This window comes from Hyperolius riggenbachi, chromosome 2, assembly GCF_040937935.1.
Source record: "Hyperolius riggenbachi isolate aHypRig1 chromosome 2, aHypRig1.pri, whole genome shotgun sequence".
Classification (NCBI taxonomy): domain Eukaryota; kingdom Metazoa; phylum Chordata; class Amphibia; order Anura; family Hyperoliidae; genus Hyperolius; species Hyperolius riggenbachi.
Genome location: NC_090647.1, coordinates 535,566,105 through 535,584,356, shown reverse-complemented (window position 1 = coordinate 535,584,356; position 18,252 = coordinate 535,566,105). Strand labels below are relative to the sequence as shown.

The 18,252-nt window shown below is 48.4% G+C and overlaps 1 protein-coding gene across 3 annotated transcripts in view; it reads right to left on the bottom strand.

The window, feature by feature from the left end:
- LOC137547280 (ankyrin repeat and SOCS box protein 9-like) overlaps window positions 1-18,252 on the bottom strand; it is a 49,015-nt gene that overhangs the window by 9,208 nt on the left and 21,555 nt on the right. For all 3 annotated transcript variants that reach the window (XR_011026547.1, XM_068270701.1, XM_068270702.1), the window contains one exon: window positions 15,235-15,385. Coding sequence is in view for 2 of the 3 variants with exons in the window: in XM_068270701.1 (XP_068126802.1) it covers window positions 15,235-15,385 (151 nt within the window). In the remaining variant the exon portion in view is untranslated. The remainder of the gene's footprint in view (window positions 1-15,234; window positions 15,386-18,252) is intronic.

The following is an 18,252-nucleotide window of genomic DNA, read 5'->3' as shown; positions in this document are numbered from 1 at the left end:
AGTGTATAAATAGATGTAGTTGGGAGGGCCTACAAGCAGGAACTTAACCTAATTGGTTGATGACAGGGTGTCCAGACCATTCTGATTGGCTCCATAGTGGAGTAAGGACTATTTAAGGCTGATTGTGTTTCATGTATTCAGAGGGCTTGTCAGCTTGAGAAAGAGAGAAGTCGCCTCTCGAAACGTCGCACAGACTTGCCCTTTTTGTCTTTCTGATGCTTTAAATAAATAAAAGAGCTTATAATACACTTGAAGACGGTGCTGGGTCTTTTCTCTTGGAGTTTCTGCTACCCATAATTATTCATACCCCTGGCAAAATTTGACTTAAAGAAAACCTGTTCCCCTGGGGGTACTGACCTCGGGAGGAGGAAGCCTCGGGGTCCCAAAGAGGCTTCCCACGCCGTCCTCTGTCCCACGGAATTGTCCGTCCTCCATGTTAAAACAGCTTCTGGGTCAGCACACTGGTATATCGCCCACGTGAGCCATAGGGAAATATGGACAATACCTTGGACATCAGTTGTCCTTTCAGTTATAACTGACAGCAAGTGATATATTTAAGTTCTTGTCAGAACTGGAAGGGATCACTTATAGAAGAAAATGGTGAGCTGAGAGGAACTGATTGTGAGGTAAGTATGTAATATTCATTTCCAGGTACATCATGTGTTTATTTTTGTTTCAAAAGTTTTTTTTATTGAAATATAAAGTACAAACAGAGCATAGCGATGGAGTACCCGGTGAGGGGTACGTTTCGCATGAATAAACTATACAGGTAAGTAACATAATGTAATAACATAAACAAAAACATCAGTATTCAAAATCAATGAAGTCACTAATCATCACATATGGCGGAGATAAAAGGGACCAGGGGGCAAAAAGGACGATTACCCATAGCCAATATCCAAGGGACAGGATGAGTCAGGTAAAATAGTGTCAAATCGAAAGTACTAAAGGCCGGAGGCCAGTGGCGTAGCCAAGGAGCTATTGGCCTCAGTGCAAGTTTTACATTGGGCCCCCCCAAGCAATCTATGTATATGTTACGGCCAGAACCCGAAGTTTGGCCACTTCGTGATCTGGCTGGCCACTTCGGGTTCTGGCTGGCCAATGTGCGAAGTGGCCGCTGCGTGGCGGACAATGTTAGAAATGACATTTATTCCTGAAAGATTCATGTCTTTTCCTGCGGGCAAATGTAAAAAAAACTTAGTTAATTGAATGGAATTAAGCCGGCGGCAATGTAACAGATCAAGCCGCCTGCTTTTGCTCTGCCTCCTCTCCTCCCCCCTGCCTCCCTCTCTCCTACGGGCAGCCGGGGGGGGGGGGGGGGGGGACGCGCGTGTCCCCAAGAGTCGTTCGTGGCTGCAGGGAAGCAGAGCGGGGAGGCTGCAGACATCGCTTCTGCCAGCACCCGCTCTGCAGGAACGAACGGCAGGATTGCCTGCCACGACGAACGACTCTGGGGGGACACGCATGTCCCCGCCGGCTGCCCAGTATAGGAGAAAGGCAGGGGGGAGGAGAGCGAGCTTGCCGCCGGCTTAATTCCATTAAATTAACTAAGTTTTGTTACATTTGCCCGCAGGAAAAGACATTAATCTTTCAGGAATAAATGTCATTTATAACATTGGCCGCCGCGCAGCGGCCACTTCGCACATTGGCCGGCCAGAACCCGAAGTGGCCAAACTTCGGGTTCTGGCCGTAACATATACAACAAATAACAAAGCATCTATAGACGTGATAATTACCAGCACAGGGCCAATAAAAGAGCTAATACTGTAGTTGAGGGAGGGCCCCTCGGGGCCCCCTCTGGCCCAAGGGCCCCGATGCGGTTGCAACCTTTGTAACCCCTATTGCTACGCCACTGCCGGAGGCTTAGATTATCTAAGAGTGTGTGCTAGGGCTGTCAGGTTCAAATGAAAGTATCCAGGGAATCATTAACAATAGCCAGTAATCGTTCTGAAATCATAATGTCCATAGCTAAGCGTTTTGTTAGATCGCGAGAAAGAGTGGGTTGTTGTCTTGCTATGTGTAGCCTGGCAGCCTTCATGTGCTTATTTTAAATAATTTTACTCGGTTCAGGTTCACTTTAAAACAATTTTTTTTTAGCTTTTTAAAAAAAATAAAATTGTGGGATTCTGAAACAAATAAAAAGTTGTCAGGAGGATAGATGCAATTGTTTATCTTGCTGGCATTGTGAGCATTTCTTGTGTGTTTTGCATTCAGCAAATATACGTAGAGGCAGGGAGGGTGAATCCCCTGGTGAGGGGAGCACCGGGGCTCAGCTGTACTCTCCCTCTAGGTGTTGCATGGGGACTTTGAGGGTCCTGGGTGGTGGAGAGCTCGGGTCCCCAGACTGCCATGTGCACCAGCATGTGTGTTTTTACATTTCTTTTTTTGCAGCTTCCAGTATGCGGCAGTGGCGTAACTAGGGCATTTGACACCCGGTGCTGGGTATTATAAAACACCCTCCCCCCACCCCCACCGAAAAAAAAAAGCGAATGTGGCATACTAAGCGCGCCACGGCGGGTAATGCCAGGTATAGGTGCCCCCTATATATGTAATAAAGTTGCCCCCAGTATAGGTAGCTAGCACAGTTGCCCCCAGTATAGGTAGCTAGTTGCCCCCCGTGAAGGTAGTATAGTTGCCACAATATAGCTGCCCCCAGTATAGCTAGTATAGTTGCCCCCCGGATAGGCAGCATAGTTGCCCCCAGGATAGGCAGCATAGTTGCCCCCAGGATAGGCAGCATAGCTGCTGCCCCCAATGTAGGAAGTATTGCTGCTGCCCCCAATGTAGGTAGTGCTGCTGCCCCCAGTGTAGCTAGTATAGTGGCCCCCAGTATAGCTACCCCCAAGATAGGTAGTATAGTGGCCTCCCAGTGTAAGTAGTATAGCTGCCCCCAGTGGAGCTAGTATAGTTGCCCCCAGTATATATAGTATAGTGGCCCCCAGTAGAGTTGGGCCGAACGGTTCGCCTGCGTTCGCGTCCCGCAGGCGAACCTTTGCGGAAGTTCGGTTCGCCCCATAATGCACATGAAGGGTCAACTTTGACCCTCTACATCACAGTCAGCAGGCCCAGTGTAGCCAATTAGGCTACACTAGCCCCTGGAGCCCCACCCCCCTTATATAAGGCAGGCAGCGGCGGCCATTACGGTCACTCGTGTGCCTGCATTAGTGAGAGTAGGGCGAGCTGCTGCAGACTGTCTCTCATAGGGAAAGATTAGTTAGGCTTAGCTTGTTCCTGGCTGCATACCTGTTCTGTGAACCCACCACTGCATACCTGTTCTGTGAACCCACCACTGCATACCTGTTCAGTGAACCCAACACTGCATACCTGTTCTGTGAATCCACTACTGCATACCTGTACTGTGAACCCACCACTGCATACCTGTTCAGTGAACCCAACACTGCATACCTGTTCTGTGAACCCACCACTGCATACCTGTACTGTGAACCCACCACTGCATACCTGTTCAGTGAACCCAACACTGCATACCTGTTCTGTGAACCCACTACTGCATACCTGTACTGTGAACCCACCACTGCATACCTGTTCAGTGAACCCACCACTGCATACCTGTTCAGTGAACCCACCACTGCATACCTGTTCAGTGAACCTGCCACTGCATACCTGTTCTGTGAACCCACCACTGCATACCTGTTCAGTGAACCCACCACTGCATACCTGTTCTGTGAACCCACCACTGCATACCTGTTGTGTTCAGTGAACCTGCCACTGCATACCTGTTCTGTTCAGTGGACCCGCCACTGTATACCTGTTCAGTGAACCCGCCACTGCATACCTGTTGTGTTCAGTGAATCTGCCACTGCATACCTGTTCTGTGAACCCGCCACTGCATATCTGTTCTGTTCAGTGAACCTGCCACTGCATACCTGTTCTGTGAACCCGCCACTGCATACCTGTTCTGTTCAGTGAACCCGCCACTGCATACCTGTTGTGTTCAGTGAACCCGCCACTGTATACCTGTACTGTGAACGATGGCAAGCAGGGCGCAGCGGACCAAATTGTGACACCTCCACGGCTTGCAGGCAGGCCTCCTGCCACCTCCTCTCCTCCTGCTACATGCTCTTCGCTGTCCTCCTCCTCCTTGGCTGAGTGGCAGTTCTCCTCTGCAGCTACACAGCCCCAGCTCCGCAGGGCCTATGCTGCATGCCAGGTACGACGGTGTCACGCCATCTTAGACATGTCTTGTCTCAAAGCGGAGAGTCACACTGGAGCAGCTCTCCTGGCTGCTCTTAAGAAACAAGTGGATGAGTGGCTGACCCCGCACCACCTGGAGATAGGCAACGTGGTGTGCGACAACGGCAGCAATCTGCTTGCCGCTTTGCATATGGGGAAGCTGACACACATACCCTGCATGGCACATGTCATGAATCTAGTTGTTCAAAGATTGGTGGCAAAGTACCCTGGCTTAGCGGATGTCCTGAAGCAGGCTAGGAAGGTCTGTGGGCATTTGAGGCGGTCTTACACAGCCATGGCACGCTTTGCGGAAATTCAGCGGAAAAACAACATGCCGGTGAGACGCCTCATTTGCGATAGCCCGACTCGCTGGAATTCGACCCTGCTCATGTTCTCCCGCCTGCTAGAACAGAAGAAAGCCGTCACCCACTACCTCTACAACTACAGTAGAATGAAACAGTCTGGGAAGATGGGGATGTTCTGGCCCGACAACTGGACACTGATGAAAAATGCATGCAGGCTTATGCGGCCGTTTGAGGAGGTGACCAACCTGGTGAGCCGCAGTGAGGGCACCATCAGCGACTTAATTCCCTACGCTTACTTCTTGGAGCGTGCTGTGCGTAGAGTGGCGGATGAAGCTGCGAATGAGCGTGACCAGGAACCGTTACGGCAGGAACAGGCATGGGACCAATTTTCATCAGACCCAGCTGTTTCCTCAACACCTGCGGCAGCACAGAGGGGGGAGGAGGAGGAAGAAGAGAAGTCGTGTGCAGAAGATGAGTCAGACTCAGAGGATGATGAGCAAGGTGTTTCTTTGGGGGAGGAGGAGGAGGAGGGGACGGCGGCAGGAGAACACCCGCAGCAGGCGTCGCCGGGGGCTTGTGCTGCTCAACCTTCCCGTGGTATTGTTCGCGGCTGGGGGGAGGAGGTTGACTTACGTGACGTCACTGAGGAAGAGCAAGAGGAGATGGAGGGTACTGGATCCGACTTTGTGCAGATGTCATCTTTTATGCTGTCCTGCCTGTTGAGGGACCCCCGTATAAAAAACCTCAAGGGGAATGAGCTGTACTGGGTGGCAACACTACTAGACCCTCGGTACAGGCACAAAGTGGCGGACCTGTTACCAACTCACCTGAAGGTGGAAAGGATGCAGCACATGCAGAACCAGCTGTCAACTATGCTTTACAATGCCTTTAAGGGTGATGTGACAGCACAACGCCAGCAAGGTACCACTGCCACTAATCCTCCTCCCGTGTCCACGCAGTCAAAGACAGGACGCTCCAGCGATCTCATGGTGATGTCGGACATGCGGACGTTCTTTAGTCCAACGCCTCACCGTAGCCCTTCCGGACCCACCCTCCACCAACGCCTGGAACGGCAGGTAGCCGACTACCTGGCCTTAAGTGTGGATGTAGACACTGCTGTGAACAGCGATGAGGAACCCTTGAACTACTGGGTGCGCAGGCTTGACCTGTGGCCAGAGCTGTCCCAATTTGCCATCCAACTTCTCTCCTGCCCTGCCGCAAGCGTCCTGTCAGAAAGGACCTTCAGCGCAGCTGGCGGCATTGTCACTGAGAAGAAAAGTCGCCTAAGTCACAAAAGTGTTAAGTACCTCACCTTTATCAAAATGAATGAGGCATGGATCCCGGAGGGCTGCTGCTCGCCCCAAGACTAAGTCAGTCCCCGCACACACAGCATCTCTGCCTGCACGCCGTGTGACTGGCTGCCTGGCCTGCCCCAAGAAGACTAAGTCGCTCTCAGTCCCTCCACACAGCATGTCTGCCTGCAGGCCGCTTGACTACCTTCTCCGCCACCACCAACAGGGTCCGGGACTCCAGGCGGATTGCTGAATTTTTTAGGCCGCTGCTAGCAGCGGCCGCTGTAATAATTTTTCTGGTGCGTGTACATGACTGCCTAATTTTTCTGGCTGCACTGCGGGCAGCTGCAACAACAAAAGAAAAGGCATGTACATGCGCCCATTCCCCTTCGTGATCATTACCTTGCCGTGGTGAAGGGGCTTGCGTATCACAATGAAGCAATGACCGGCGCCTAGATGAGTGTCTCGGGGGGCACACAAAAGATAATAAGGTCGTTGCTTCATTGTGGTCAGACCAAATTTGATCAGCTGGACAGTCACTGTTCTGTCATTCAGCTACATCAGCCAGGCGACCTTATGGGCTGTAAAGCCACCAAAACCTGCACTCTCGCCATGGTGCGCACCAGTCCAGCACGGCCGTCACTACACAAACAGCTGTTTGCGGTGCGTTACACGGTGAGTTTGGTGTGTCAGTGTGAAGCAGTACCTTAATTACACTACCTGATTGATGTATACGCATGCAAGATGTTTTAAAGCACTTTAGGCCTGTCATTTAGCATTCAATGTGATTTCTGCCCTTAAAACGCTGCTTTGCGTCAAATCCAGATTTTTCCCGGGGACTTTTGGCGTGTATCCCACTCCGCCATGCCCCCCTCCAGGTGTTAGACCCCTTGAAACATCTTTTCCATCACTTTTGTGGCCAGCATAATTTTTTTTTTCCAAAGTTCGCATCCCCATTGAAGTCTATTGCGGTTCGCGAACTTTAACGCGAACCGAACCTTCCGCGGAAGTTCGCGAACCTAAAATCGGAGGTTCGGCCCAACTCTAGCCCCCAGTATAGGTAGTATAGCTGCCCCCAGTGTAGCTAGTATAGTGACCCCCAGTACAGCTAGTATAGTTGCCCCCAGTATATATAGTATAGTGGCCCTAAGTATAGGTAGTATAGCTGCCCCCAGTGTAGCTAGTATAGTGACCCCCAGTACAGCTAGTATAGTGGCCCCCCAGTGTAAGTAGTATAGCTGCCCCTAGTGGAGCTAGTATAGTGTCCCCCAGTGTAGCTAGTATAGTGGCCCCCAGTGTAGCTAGTATAGTGGCCCCCCAGTGTAGCTAGTATAGTGGCCCCCCCAGTGTAGCTAGTATAGTGGCCCCCCCAGTGTAGCTAGTATAGTGCCCCCCCAGTATAGTGCCCCCCCCAGTGTAGCTAGTATAGTGGCCCCCCCAGTGTAGCTAGTATAGTGGCCTCCCCAGTGTAGCTAGTATAGTGCCCCCCCCCCAGTGTAGCTAGTATAGTGGCCCCCAGTGTAGCTAGTATAGTGGCCCCCCAGTGTAGCTAGTATAGTGGCCCCCCCAGTGTAGCTAGTATAGTGGCCCCCCCAGTGTAGCTAGTATAGTGGCCCCCCCAGTGTAGCTAGTATAGTGGCCCCCCAGTGTAGCTAGTATAGTGGCCCCCCCCAGTGTAGCTAGTATAGTGGCCCCCCCAGTGTAGCTAGTATAGTAGCCCCCAGTGTAGCTAGTATAGTGGCCCCCCCAGTGTAGCTAGTATAGTGGCCCCCCCAGTGTAGCTAGTATAGTGGCCCCCCCAGTGTAGCTAGTATAGTGGCCCCCCCAGTGTAGCTAGTATAGTGCCCCCCCCCCCCCAGTGTAGCTAGTATAGTGGCCCCCCAGTGTAGCTAGTATAGTGGCCCCCAGTGTAGCTAGTATAGTGGCCCCCAGTGTAGCTAGTATAGTGGCCCCCCAGTGTAGCTATTATAGTGGCCCCCCAGTGTAGCTAGTATAGTGCCCCCCAGTGTAGCTAGTATAGTGGCCCCCCAGTATAGTCCCCCCCCCCAGTGTAACTAGTATAATGCCCCCCCCCCCAGTATAGCTAGAAGGAGGTGTGGCGGGGAGGGGGTCGCCACTGGTATGCGCTATCAGGTAAGTGGTTAGATAGGGAGGGGCAATGTTAGAGGTATACCTGCATGTGGTGCCCCCTTCTGGTGACATAATCTATGATTATGCCCAACCGAACCCTTTCACCGGAATGTTCCTGAGCATACGCAATTCCCGCTAGATTTGGTACTGCAGACACGGGTGTATATTATTGCACTTGATTGGCTGACAAGCTGTTTGTGGACCATATAAAATGGCGGATTGCTGTCTGGGAGTGAGCATTTTACAGTGTGTTTATCTTATCAGTTTTTTTTTTTTTTTTTTTTTTTTACCTTGGTTTTCCTTTAAATAGCTTCAAGTTTTACTGTGATCTGGTTGCAATCAAATGTTGATCAGAGGTTTAGGTTTGGGATATGTTTAATACCTCCTGCTCTTAGAGCTGTTTCACCAATAAACTCTTGTGGATTCAAACATTACATATCCACTACGAACACGGCGATTAAAGCGCTGCATGAATTAGGCGCGGCTATTCCTTCAATGCAATTTTCGGCTATAAAACTTCTTGCAGGCGCAGACTGCATAGTATGGGCGCAGGGCATCCCGACCTCTCCCTTCCTATATAGCGGCTATATTGTGTATGTTTACCGTCCGAAATATTTATAGGTTATCTCGCTGTAAAGGATGGGGGGAGCCACAGAGAGGGCAGCCCGACCTCTCCCTCCCCTTCTCTCCCCGCGCCGCCCTCCGTGCTCCCTTCTAGGACTCAAGAGTAATGCGCACCGACACAGGGAAGTGATGTAAATACCTGCCTCACCTCCAATTGTCGCTCACTCGCCGCCGGTCTTCTCCTCTCTGCATAGCCGCTGCTGAGTCCTAGAAGGGAGCACGGAGGGCGGCGCGGGGAGAGAAGGGGAGGGAGAGGTCGGGCTGCCCTCTCTGTGGCTCCCCCTATCCTTTACAGCGAGATAACCTATAAATGTTTCGGACGGTAAACATACACATATAGCCGCTATATAGGAAGGGAGAGGTCGGGCTGCCCTCCCTGCGGCTGCTGCTCAGGCTCCCCCCTCCATTACAGCGACATAAGCGATAAATAGTTCAAACAATAAACAGACGTATAGCCGCTATATAACAAGCACGATAATCGCGCCCAATTCAACAAGCGGCTAATTCAAATGTACCCATCCACTACCAGTACACTTTAAAGGGAACCAGAGATGAAGCACCCTTGTGTATTTTACCATATATATCAGTAAGAACATTAGAGAAAACACTTACCATGCTCTCTGTTTCATCCTCACTGCTAGAAGTGTATGTTATCAGCTGTGATAAGAATCCCGGACTGACCATTCAGTCTGGCTTTGCAGGGAATAATTATAGCTGAGTCATTATAGCAGAGCCACAAGGGGGGCAGGCTTGGGCTTTAAAAGCCTCATTCGGGGCGTACATAAAAAAAGGGCGTCGAGAAAAAAGGGCGCGTGGTGTAAACGATAAGCAGTATTATCGTTCATAAAAATATTGTGTAGAATTTCATTTACAAATAGTGTTTTAAGAATTTATAAATCAGTAAATAATGTGTATGAGATCGGCAATTCTTAAAACGTTAATCTTCACTATTTCTAAACTGAAACTTATATTTACGTTTGTTAAAAACCCTCCCTGTACCTATCCCTAACCCCTAGACCCCCTGGTGGTGCCTAAACCTAAGACCCCCTGTTGGTGCCTAAACCTAAGACCCCCCTGTTAGTGCCTAAACCTAAGACCCCCCCTGTTGGTGCCTAAACCTAAGACCCTCCTGTTGGTGCCTAAACCTAAGACCCTCCTGTTGGTGCCTAAACCTAAGACCCCCTGTTGGTGCCTAAACCTAAGACCCCCTGTTGGTGCCTAAACCTAAGACCCCCCTGTTGGTGCCTAAACCTAAGACCCCCCCTGTTGGTGCCTAAACCTAAGACCCTCCTGTTGGTGCCTAAACCTAAGACCGCCCTGGTGGTGCCTAAACCTAAGACCCTCCTGGTGGTGCCTAAACCTAAGACCCCCCTGTTGGTGCCTAAACCTAAGACCCCCCCTGTTGGTGCCTAAACCTAAGACCCTCCTGTTGGTGCCTAAACCTAAGACCCCCCTGGTGGTGCCTAAACCTAAGACTCCCCTGGTGGTGCCTAAACTTAAGACCCCCCTGGTGGTGCCTAAACCTAAGACCCCCTATGGATAATAATGTTTTAAACATTAATAAACAAAAAATGTAAATAAAAAAATGTAAATAATTTTTTTTGGGGTGGATAATAATGTTTTAGAAATGTTTTAGAAATAGTGTGTCAGGCTTGGTGGTGTATTCTCCACAGTCAGCATGCAACGCATGAGCTGACGTGGAGGAGGTACACACACTAGCACAAGGAAACAGGCTATCCCTAGTATAGTGGAGGGGAGGACTGACTCCAAAAGGAGATTGTGGCGCACAGAGCCGGTGCAGATCCAACAGCCACAAACAATGCTTTCGCTATAACGTCTCAGCGCAAAGTAGCGCTGAGCGCATAAACCAGAACTGAGGAGATCAGGACAGGTAGACAGAATGAACGCTTGCTAGCTAGCCGCTACTTAGTGACAGCAAGCGTACACAACAAGACAGACTGGAATGAGGCAGCCAAAGCGTAGCGGCGATGGCGTGCCTCACAAAGACAGGACAGGATAGTCAGGAATTAGCAGGATCAAGATAGATGAACGTAACACAGATAAATATACAAACAGTATGATTTCCTAGCGTATTACAATTACAGCTATCAATGAAACTATTTGTAACGTCTGACTAACATATGTATATATCGGCAATGAACCGATATATGACATAAGCAGGAACACTGACTTAGGACTGGAACGATACAGGGAACAGGACTCAGAAGGATTCGCTATCTCTTCGCAGAGATGAACGCAATCCACAAACGGTAACAGGACAGGATTCAGAAGGATTCGTTATCTCCTCGCAGAGATGAACGCAATCCACAAACAGGACCAGGAACAGGATAACTAGCTCAGCACGGGTGATCAACGTGCTAGAACTGGCTAGCTGAACACAGGATATAAACAGTTCGTGTACGTATATATCAGCGTCACTGATGTATCAACGTAACACGAATACAAGGAAAATAATAAACGTGCTGGTATGCATATATATGGGCAATGAACCAATATATGATGCAAAACCAGCAAAGTATCTTTAGAACAAGAAACACGATCGGGGGCTGAAGCGACAGCAAGACAGGCTTAAACTGACGCTATGAAAACCCGAGGAGTCCTGCAGGAAGCAGATCTTTATACTGAGGTCATCCAATGGGAGTAGACATGCAGATTCCCACACAGGTGAATGATAATCAGTCACAAGCTGACAGCAGGGAAAGGCAGACAAAGCTATGCAGCTTGCATGGAAAGAGATCAGAACTGCCTGAGCTGCAGCACTACTACTTCCAGCAATACCTGCTGCAGCAGCGATCATGACATAGTGATTTAGTATCTTTATAAACGTTATTCGTCACGGGCTCATTTTGTAAAGTTAAATCATCACAAGCACAGTTATAAAACATTAAAAATCTCCGGGCGCCGTTTGTAAAACGTTAATAATCTCCGGCGCCTTTTTTTCCCTGTTCGGCGCCCATTAAACGATATTTATAATGGGAGTGAATGGGGCGCCCTTTTTGTCCACTTGTCTCATGCGCCCAAATCTCCTGCTTCCTCATTCGGGTATTCTTATCAGAGGTGATAACAGTCAGATTAAACAGAGAACAATGAAATAAAGAGCAGATTAGGTGTTTACTGTCATGTTTCCATTGATTTATAAGGTAAAATACAAGAGGGTGCTTCATCTCTGGTTCTCTTTAAATGTGTTTTGCTACTTTTTATTACCCTTCAGTTATCATATTTGCTTTTGTGCACAAGTAATATCTGTCTATAAATGACATATTCCTAAAATACAGTTTAGCTGCTCTGAAAGCAGCCATTGCATTTTATTGCATAGCTGCTGTGTTTATATATTAAAATATACCAAGTGATCACTTCTCAACTCTCTCTGCTTCTCAGATCAGTACAGCTCAGTTTTAGCAGTTTGCTAATGTTTACTAAATGTATCTGACAAAGAAATGTAAATCGAATATAACGTCATCACCTCTTTGGATGTGGCCAGAAGCTGCCCACTGAAGCAAGAAGCTTTACACTGAAGAACAACGTGCTGTGTTTAACTGTTTGAATGCTGTTCTGCTACAATTTTTTTTTCTTTGTGGTAGTAGATTTTATGCTGTAAATAATCTTTTGGAGCAAAGAGGAATTTGAAGAATAAAGTTTCATACAAGTTGTATTGCAGGAAAGTATGAAAATACAAAGAATAAGGCTTCTATTAAAAAAAGAAAAAAAAATCACATTTTCTTTTCCAGAATAATACAGTTCCTTCCACTTGACACTGCTTAGCCTCCAGTAATATATTGGGAACAGAGCTCCTTTAAACTAATAAGATCTGCACAGCGCAGGCACAATAGACGGCACTGATACTTGTATCAGCTGTATCAGTAATTAGTTGTCCTCTGTGTCACCCCTATATAGGTCCTGTCCTTACAATCTCTGTAATAGAGCTGTACAGACACTTGTGGTTCACTGAAAATTGGTTACACTGTAGCAATGGCTGCTTCCTCTTGTGTTATAGCAACCCGAGAAATGTACACCTTGTCAGGGTCACAAGAGGCAATTACAGAACTCGTTGTCGGTGTCACAATACTAAGGTGTAGGATTGCCGGGCGACCTCAAGGGATCCAGTTGGGAAAACTGACACTATCTGATCGCTGTCCTTTCCTGCAGACATCAAGATAGCCGCATGTAGTACAAAAAGTGTTTAAAGCAGGCAGCAGTAAGTCCCACCAGCGTCCCACCGACACATTTTAGGTGTGACAGGAAGAATGTTAGATGGTTTCTATACTAGCTGTTAAATGTGTGATGACACATATTAACCACTTAAAGAGACTCTGAAGCGAGTCTAAATTCTCTTTATTAACTTGTATTCATTTGAAGCACCATAAGCCCTGCTAAACCGCCGCTATCCCGCGGCAAAACGAAGGGTTTATACCCCCCAAATCCCCTCTCCTGGGTCTGGGGAGCGCTTCCTGCTTGAGGCAGAACTTTGGGCTGTAGCTCTGCCTCTTAGAGCGTCAATCCTGGCTGATCACCGCCTCTCCCCGCCCCTCTCAATCTTCCTTCGCAGAGAGGGGCGGGGAGAGGCGGAGATCCGCAGGCAGACTGACGCACATGGAGGCGGAGCTGCAGCTCAAAGCCCTGCATCCATGAGCAGCAAAATCCACAACCAAGAAAGCTGTGGACGTTGCACAGGGGATTTGGGGGGTATAAGCCCCACGTTTTGCTGCGGGATAGCGGCGGTTTATCAGGGCTTATGGTGCTTCAAATGAATGCAAGTTAATAAAGAGAATTTAGACTCGCTTCAGAGTCTCTTTAACCTCCTTGCCGGTTATCCCGAACTCAGTTCGGGGTAACCTGCGCAGGAGGATTTCTCAGGCCCCGCTGGGCCAATTTGCATAATTTTTTTTTTGTTACAAGCAGCTAGCACTTTGCTAGCTGCTTGTAACTTCCGCTCGCCGCCGATCCGACGCAATCCGCCGCGCCGCTCCCCCCCGCCCCAGACCCCTGCGCTGCCTGGCCAATCAGTGCCAGGCAGCGTTGAGGGGCGGATCGGGATTCCCTATGACGTCCCGACGTCCATGACGTCGGTGATGTCATCCCGCCCCGTCGCCATGGCGACCGGGGAAGCCCTGCAGGAAATCCCGTTCTGAACGGGATTTCCCTGCTTACTCTGATCGCCGAAGGCGATCGGAGTGGGTGGGGGGATGCCACCGCTCAACGACTATCATGTAGCGAGCCCTAGGCTCGCTACATGATTTAAAAAAAAAACAAAAACTAAAAAAAACCTCCTGCTCTGCCTCCTTGCCGGAGGAATTGAACCGGCAAGGACGTTAAAGACCACGGGCTTAAACCCCCCCCCCCCCCCCCAAAGACCAGGCAATTTTCTATAAATTAGGCCACTGCAGCTTTAAGGGCTCGCTGCAGAGCCACACAACTCAGCACACAAGTGATTCCCCCACTCTTTTCTGCCCACCAACAGAGCTCTCTGTTGGTGGGCCATGATCCTTGCCAGCATGTTTATTTTTTTTTACAAATATTTATTCCTTTATTTTTTTAAATAAATTTACCTTTTTTTTTTTGTTCCGCTCCCTCCCTCCGCTAGTCAATCAGTGCGATAGGCTTCAGCCGCTGATCACTGTCTTGCCTCCCCAGGGGACAGCCAAGTGGCACGGCTGTCCCCAGTACAGCGCTGCCCTAAATCGCAGCACTGTACACAGTAAATAGACGGCGGTTTCGCTGTCTAACAGTCTCCTAGCAGCGATTGCCGATGGGCGACTGATGGCGGAGCAGAGCTTGGTCATCCAAGCGGAGATGCGCGCGATCTCCTGCAAAACCCGCCCCAGGACTTTACGCCGATCTGCGTTAGGCGGTCCTGGGGCTGGCGTGCCGTGGTCGCTTAGAGGTTAATATATTCTTAAAGGACTACTGAAGTGAGAAGACTATGGAGGCTGCCATATTTGTTTCCTTTCAAACAATACCAACTGCCTGGCAGTCCTGCTGAACTACTTGGCTGCAGTAGTGTCTGAATAACACCAGAAACAAGCATGCAGCTAATCTTGTCAGATCTGACAGTAATGTCAGAAACAAGGCAACACTGAGGCTTAACCCTTGCAGTGTCATCTCCAAAAGTGAAACCAAGTAAAACTTCAGTTTTTCTTTTTAGAATTTTCATAACTTTTAATGGAGCTAATCTTTTTGAGCAGAGAGGAATTTCTGAATTTAGTCCCACTTTAAAGAGGAACTCCAGTGAAAATAATGTAATAAAACAAGTGCTTCATTTTTTAAATAATTTTGTATAAATGATTTAGTCAGTGGTTACCCATTGTAAAATCTTTCCTCTCCCTGATTTGCATTCTGACATTTATCACATGGCGAAATTTTTACTGCTGGCAGGTGATGTCACTGGAAGGAGATGCTGCTTGCTTTTTTTTGGCAGTTGGACCCAGCTGTAATCAGCTGTTATTTCCCACAATGCAATGAGGTTCACAGACAGGAAACTGTCAGGACCATGGGCCTGACATCACACTGTGGGAGGGGTTTCACCACAATATCAGCCATACAGAGCCCTCTGATGATCCGTTTCTGAAAAGGAAAAGATTTCTCATGGGAAAGGGGGTATCAGCTACAGATTGGATGAAGATTAATTCTTGGTCACGGTTTCTCTTTAAGGAAGGAAGTGCAGGAGCAGTTACCTCTTTTACACGCCTCGTGTATGGGCGACGCCACGTCACACGCCGCCTGCGGACTGGCTCCGTGCTCTAGGAGTAGATTCACACAGGAAGCGCTGCCACTGACACACGCATTAAATATCGGCGTTTTCCAGTCGATATCAGGAATATTGACCTGCAGAGAAAGAAGCCCGGAGACAGAGGCAAATTACACTCTAGAGAATTCATCAAACACTTTAACAGAGTAATTACCATCACCAGGAAGCTGAGAGGGATTTTTCTTCCAATGCTTAGCTTTAAATTTACTGGATATAACATCATTATATATATATATTTGTGCATTTAGAGTTCAGAATAGCCCCCCCTCTCTGCCATAAAAAAGCTGTAATGTGAGCCTCCCATGATGCAGTGCTGCTGGATGAGAGTGCTCTCTGAGCCTTGGCCTGAGGCACATAACAGCCCCATAATACACAGTCTCTAGACTGATAGAGACTGCTGCAGATCAGGCATTACACTGTTCCCTAAAGGTAGCCATAGCCATACCTCCCAACTTTTTGAGATGAGAAAGAGGAACACTTAAGCCACTCCCCTGCCACTCCCCTGGCCATGCCCCATCACACAGTCACGCATACCATAAAGATTTCATAAGAAAAATATGTTGTTTTATAATTCAAACCACACTGGTCCTTTCTATCCTGGTTCATTTTCCTTAATTTTAAAATGAGTGATATATCAATTTAAAGGATGCAATAAAGTTTAGAGTCAATCAAAAACATTTTTAGTATAGAAATATATATATGTACACAGAAAGAGGGACAAAGTCCTGAAAGAGGGACAAATGCGGAGGAAAGAGGGACAGAGGGACAGGGTTCCCAAAGAGGGACTGTCCCTCCAAAAAAGGGACAGTGGGGAGCTATGCATACGTGTATCAATTTTTATCTTTAAAGGGGAACTGAAGTAAGGGGTATACAGAGGCTGCCATATTTATTTCATTTTATTCAGTACCAGTTGCCTGGCAGCCCTGCTGGTCTATTTCTCTGCAGTAGTATCTGAATAACACCAGAAACATGCATGCAGCTAGTCTTATCAGATCTGACTTTAAAGTCTTAAACACCTGATCTGCTGCATGCTTGTTCAGGGGCTATAGCTAGTAGTATTAGAGGCAGAGGATCAGCAGGGCTGCCAGGCAACTGATATTGATTAAAAGGAAATAAATATGGCAGCCTCCATATACCTCTCTCTTCAGTTCCCCTTTAAATTCCGATTGAATCTGCTGAGACGCCGGGGCACAGGAGGTGCGGTAAGCATCTGTACAACTCCACACACACACATTTGGCGTCCTTTTTGAAAAATATTTATCGTTAAGGTATCCTTTAAAGCAAACATGAATTGAGAATAAACTGATCACATACATAATTACATCTATAGTCCTAGTCATAAACAGGACTTTCCTGGAATCCCACAGTTTTATTTTGCGTATAAAAGCTAAAATATACAGGACCTTGAGGCTGGTTTTACACTGTAAACCAGCGGTAGCGGTGCGATCGGATCATCGCACCGCACCACAATGTTAAAAATAGCCTTCAAGGATTCCCGCATTAATACACGGTAATCCCCCTTCTGGCTGTCAGCCAAACAGGAAATAAGGCTCTCTAGTGCTGACTTCTTGTGTTTGCTTTTCAAAAAATAGGGGCCTTAAGCTTATGATTGTCTCAGGTTCATTTGAGTAGTTATCCTAATGTTATTCCTCTCCCATACAGACAAATCTTGAACTATTAAACTTCTAATCTATTGCCTGCACTCGGATGTGGTTTTCTCAGTCACAGAGAGTTTTACAACCCAAATTACTTATCAGCAAGATTTAGGCCCGGTTCACATTAGCGGTGGTTATCCGGAATCGCCGTGCCGGAGCCGCACCGCATGCGGAACGGACGAAACGGACGCACGGCATAGCAATGTAAGTCTATGCCACCGTTCACATGCGTCCGTTTCGTCCGGACCGGAGCCGGACCGGATCCGGACTCCGGCGTCCGTTCCAACATGCGCTATTTTTTGGTCCGGCTCCTCCGGCAGCCGTATCCGGGGCGGAGCCGGACTGCACCATCCGGCCAATACAAATCAATGAGAACCGGATAGCGCACAACACACTGGCTAAAAATCCGGATGTTCTACCCCACTTCCTATGAGGATTGTTGCGGCGATATTGGATCGGGGACACATGGGCAAGCATTTTGGAGTGGAGCAGCACGAGCTGGAGATGTTGGCAGCATGTTGGAGGTGGAGGTGAGTGCTAAACAGCGGAGGGCCTGATTCCACAGGTCCCCCTTCTGCTGACCTCCCAGACCCCAACATTTTTTTTGTTTTTTACGTAACTTTTGCCAAACGGATCCGGATCGCATCCTGATGAACACCTGATGCAACCTGACCGGATCCGGATCGGATCCGGATCAGAACCGTACGGATCCGATCCGGATCCGGTCAGGTCATCCGGTCCGTTTGGCAGACAACCGCAAGTGTGAACGGGGCCTTACACAAATGTTTCAGCTGCAGAGAAAGTGTCATTTCCAAGGCTAGATTCTTGACTCTTAAGCTGAGAGGCGCCCCAAATGCGGTTGTTAGACCACGATGGCACTTTATTTGGCCTGAGGATGTGGGCTTGGTCCCACGAAATGCGTTGCCTGTGCTAAATCTCCAATTAAACTTCCTTATCAAAGTGAGTAGTCGTCTGTGAGGTAAGCCACCTCATTTTTGTTATTTTATTGATTTTAGAGTATTTTATAGAAATTGGGCGCCTATTTACCACTTCTGTGCCATATCCCCCCCACTTGCCTGGGTGGGGAACCTTACGCACCTGAACCAAGGTGGGATCCTACCACCTGTGGTAATCAAGGTACGCAGGATCTTTTTGCCAAGAGAGCGACCAGACCCAGGATTGCTGGTATACCAGAGTGGAGTCAGGTTTAAACACTCCACTTGCTTGAAGCGGTCGGTTGCCCCGCGTGCAACCCACTTTTGTGAGTACCCCTTTTTCAGACGTTTTTT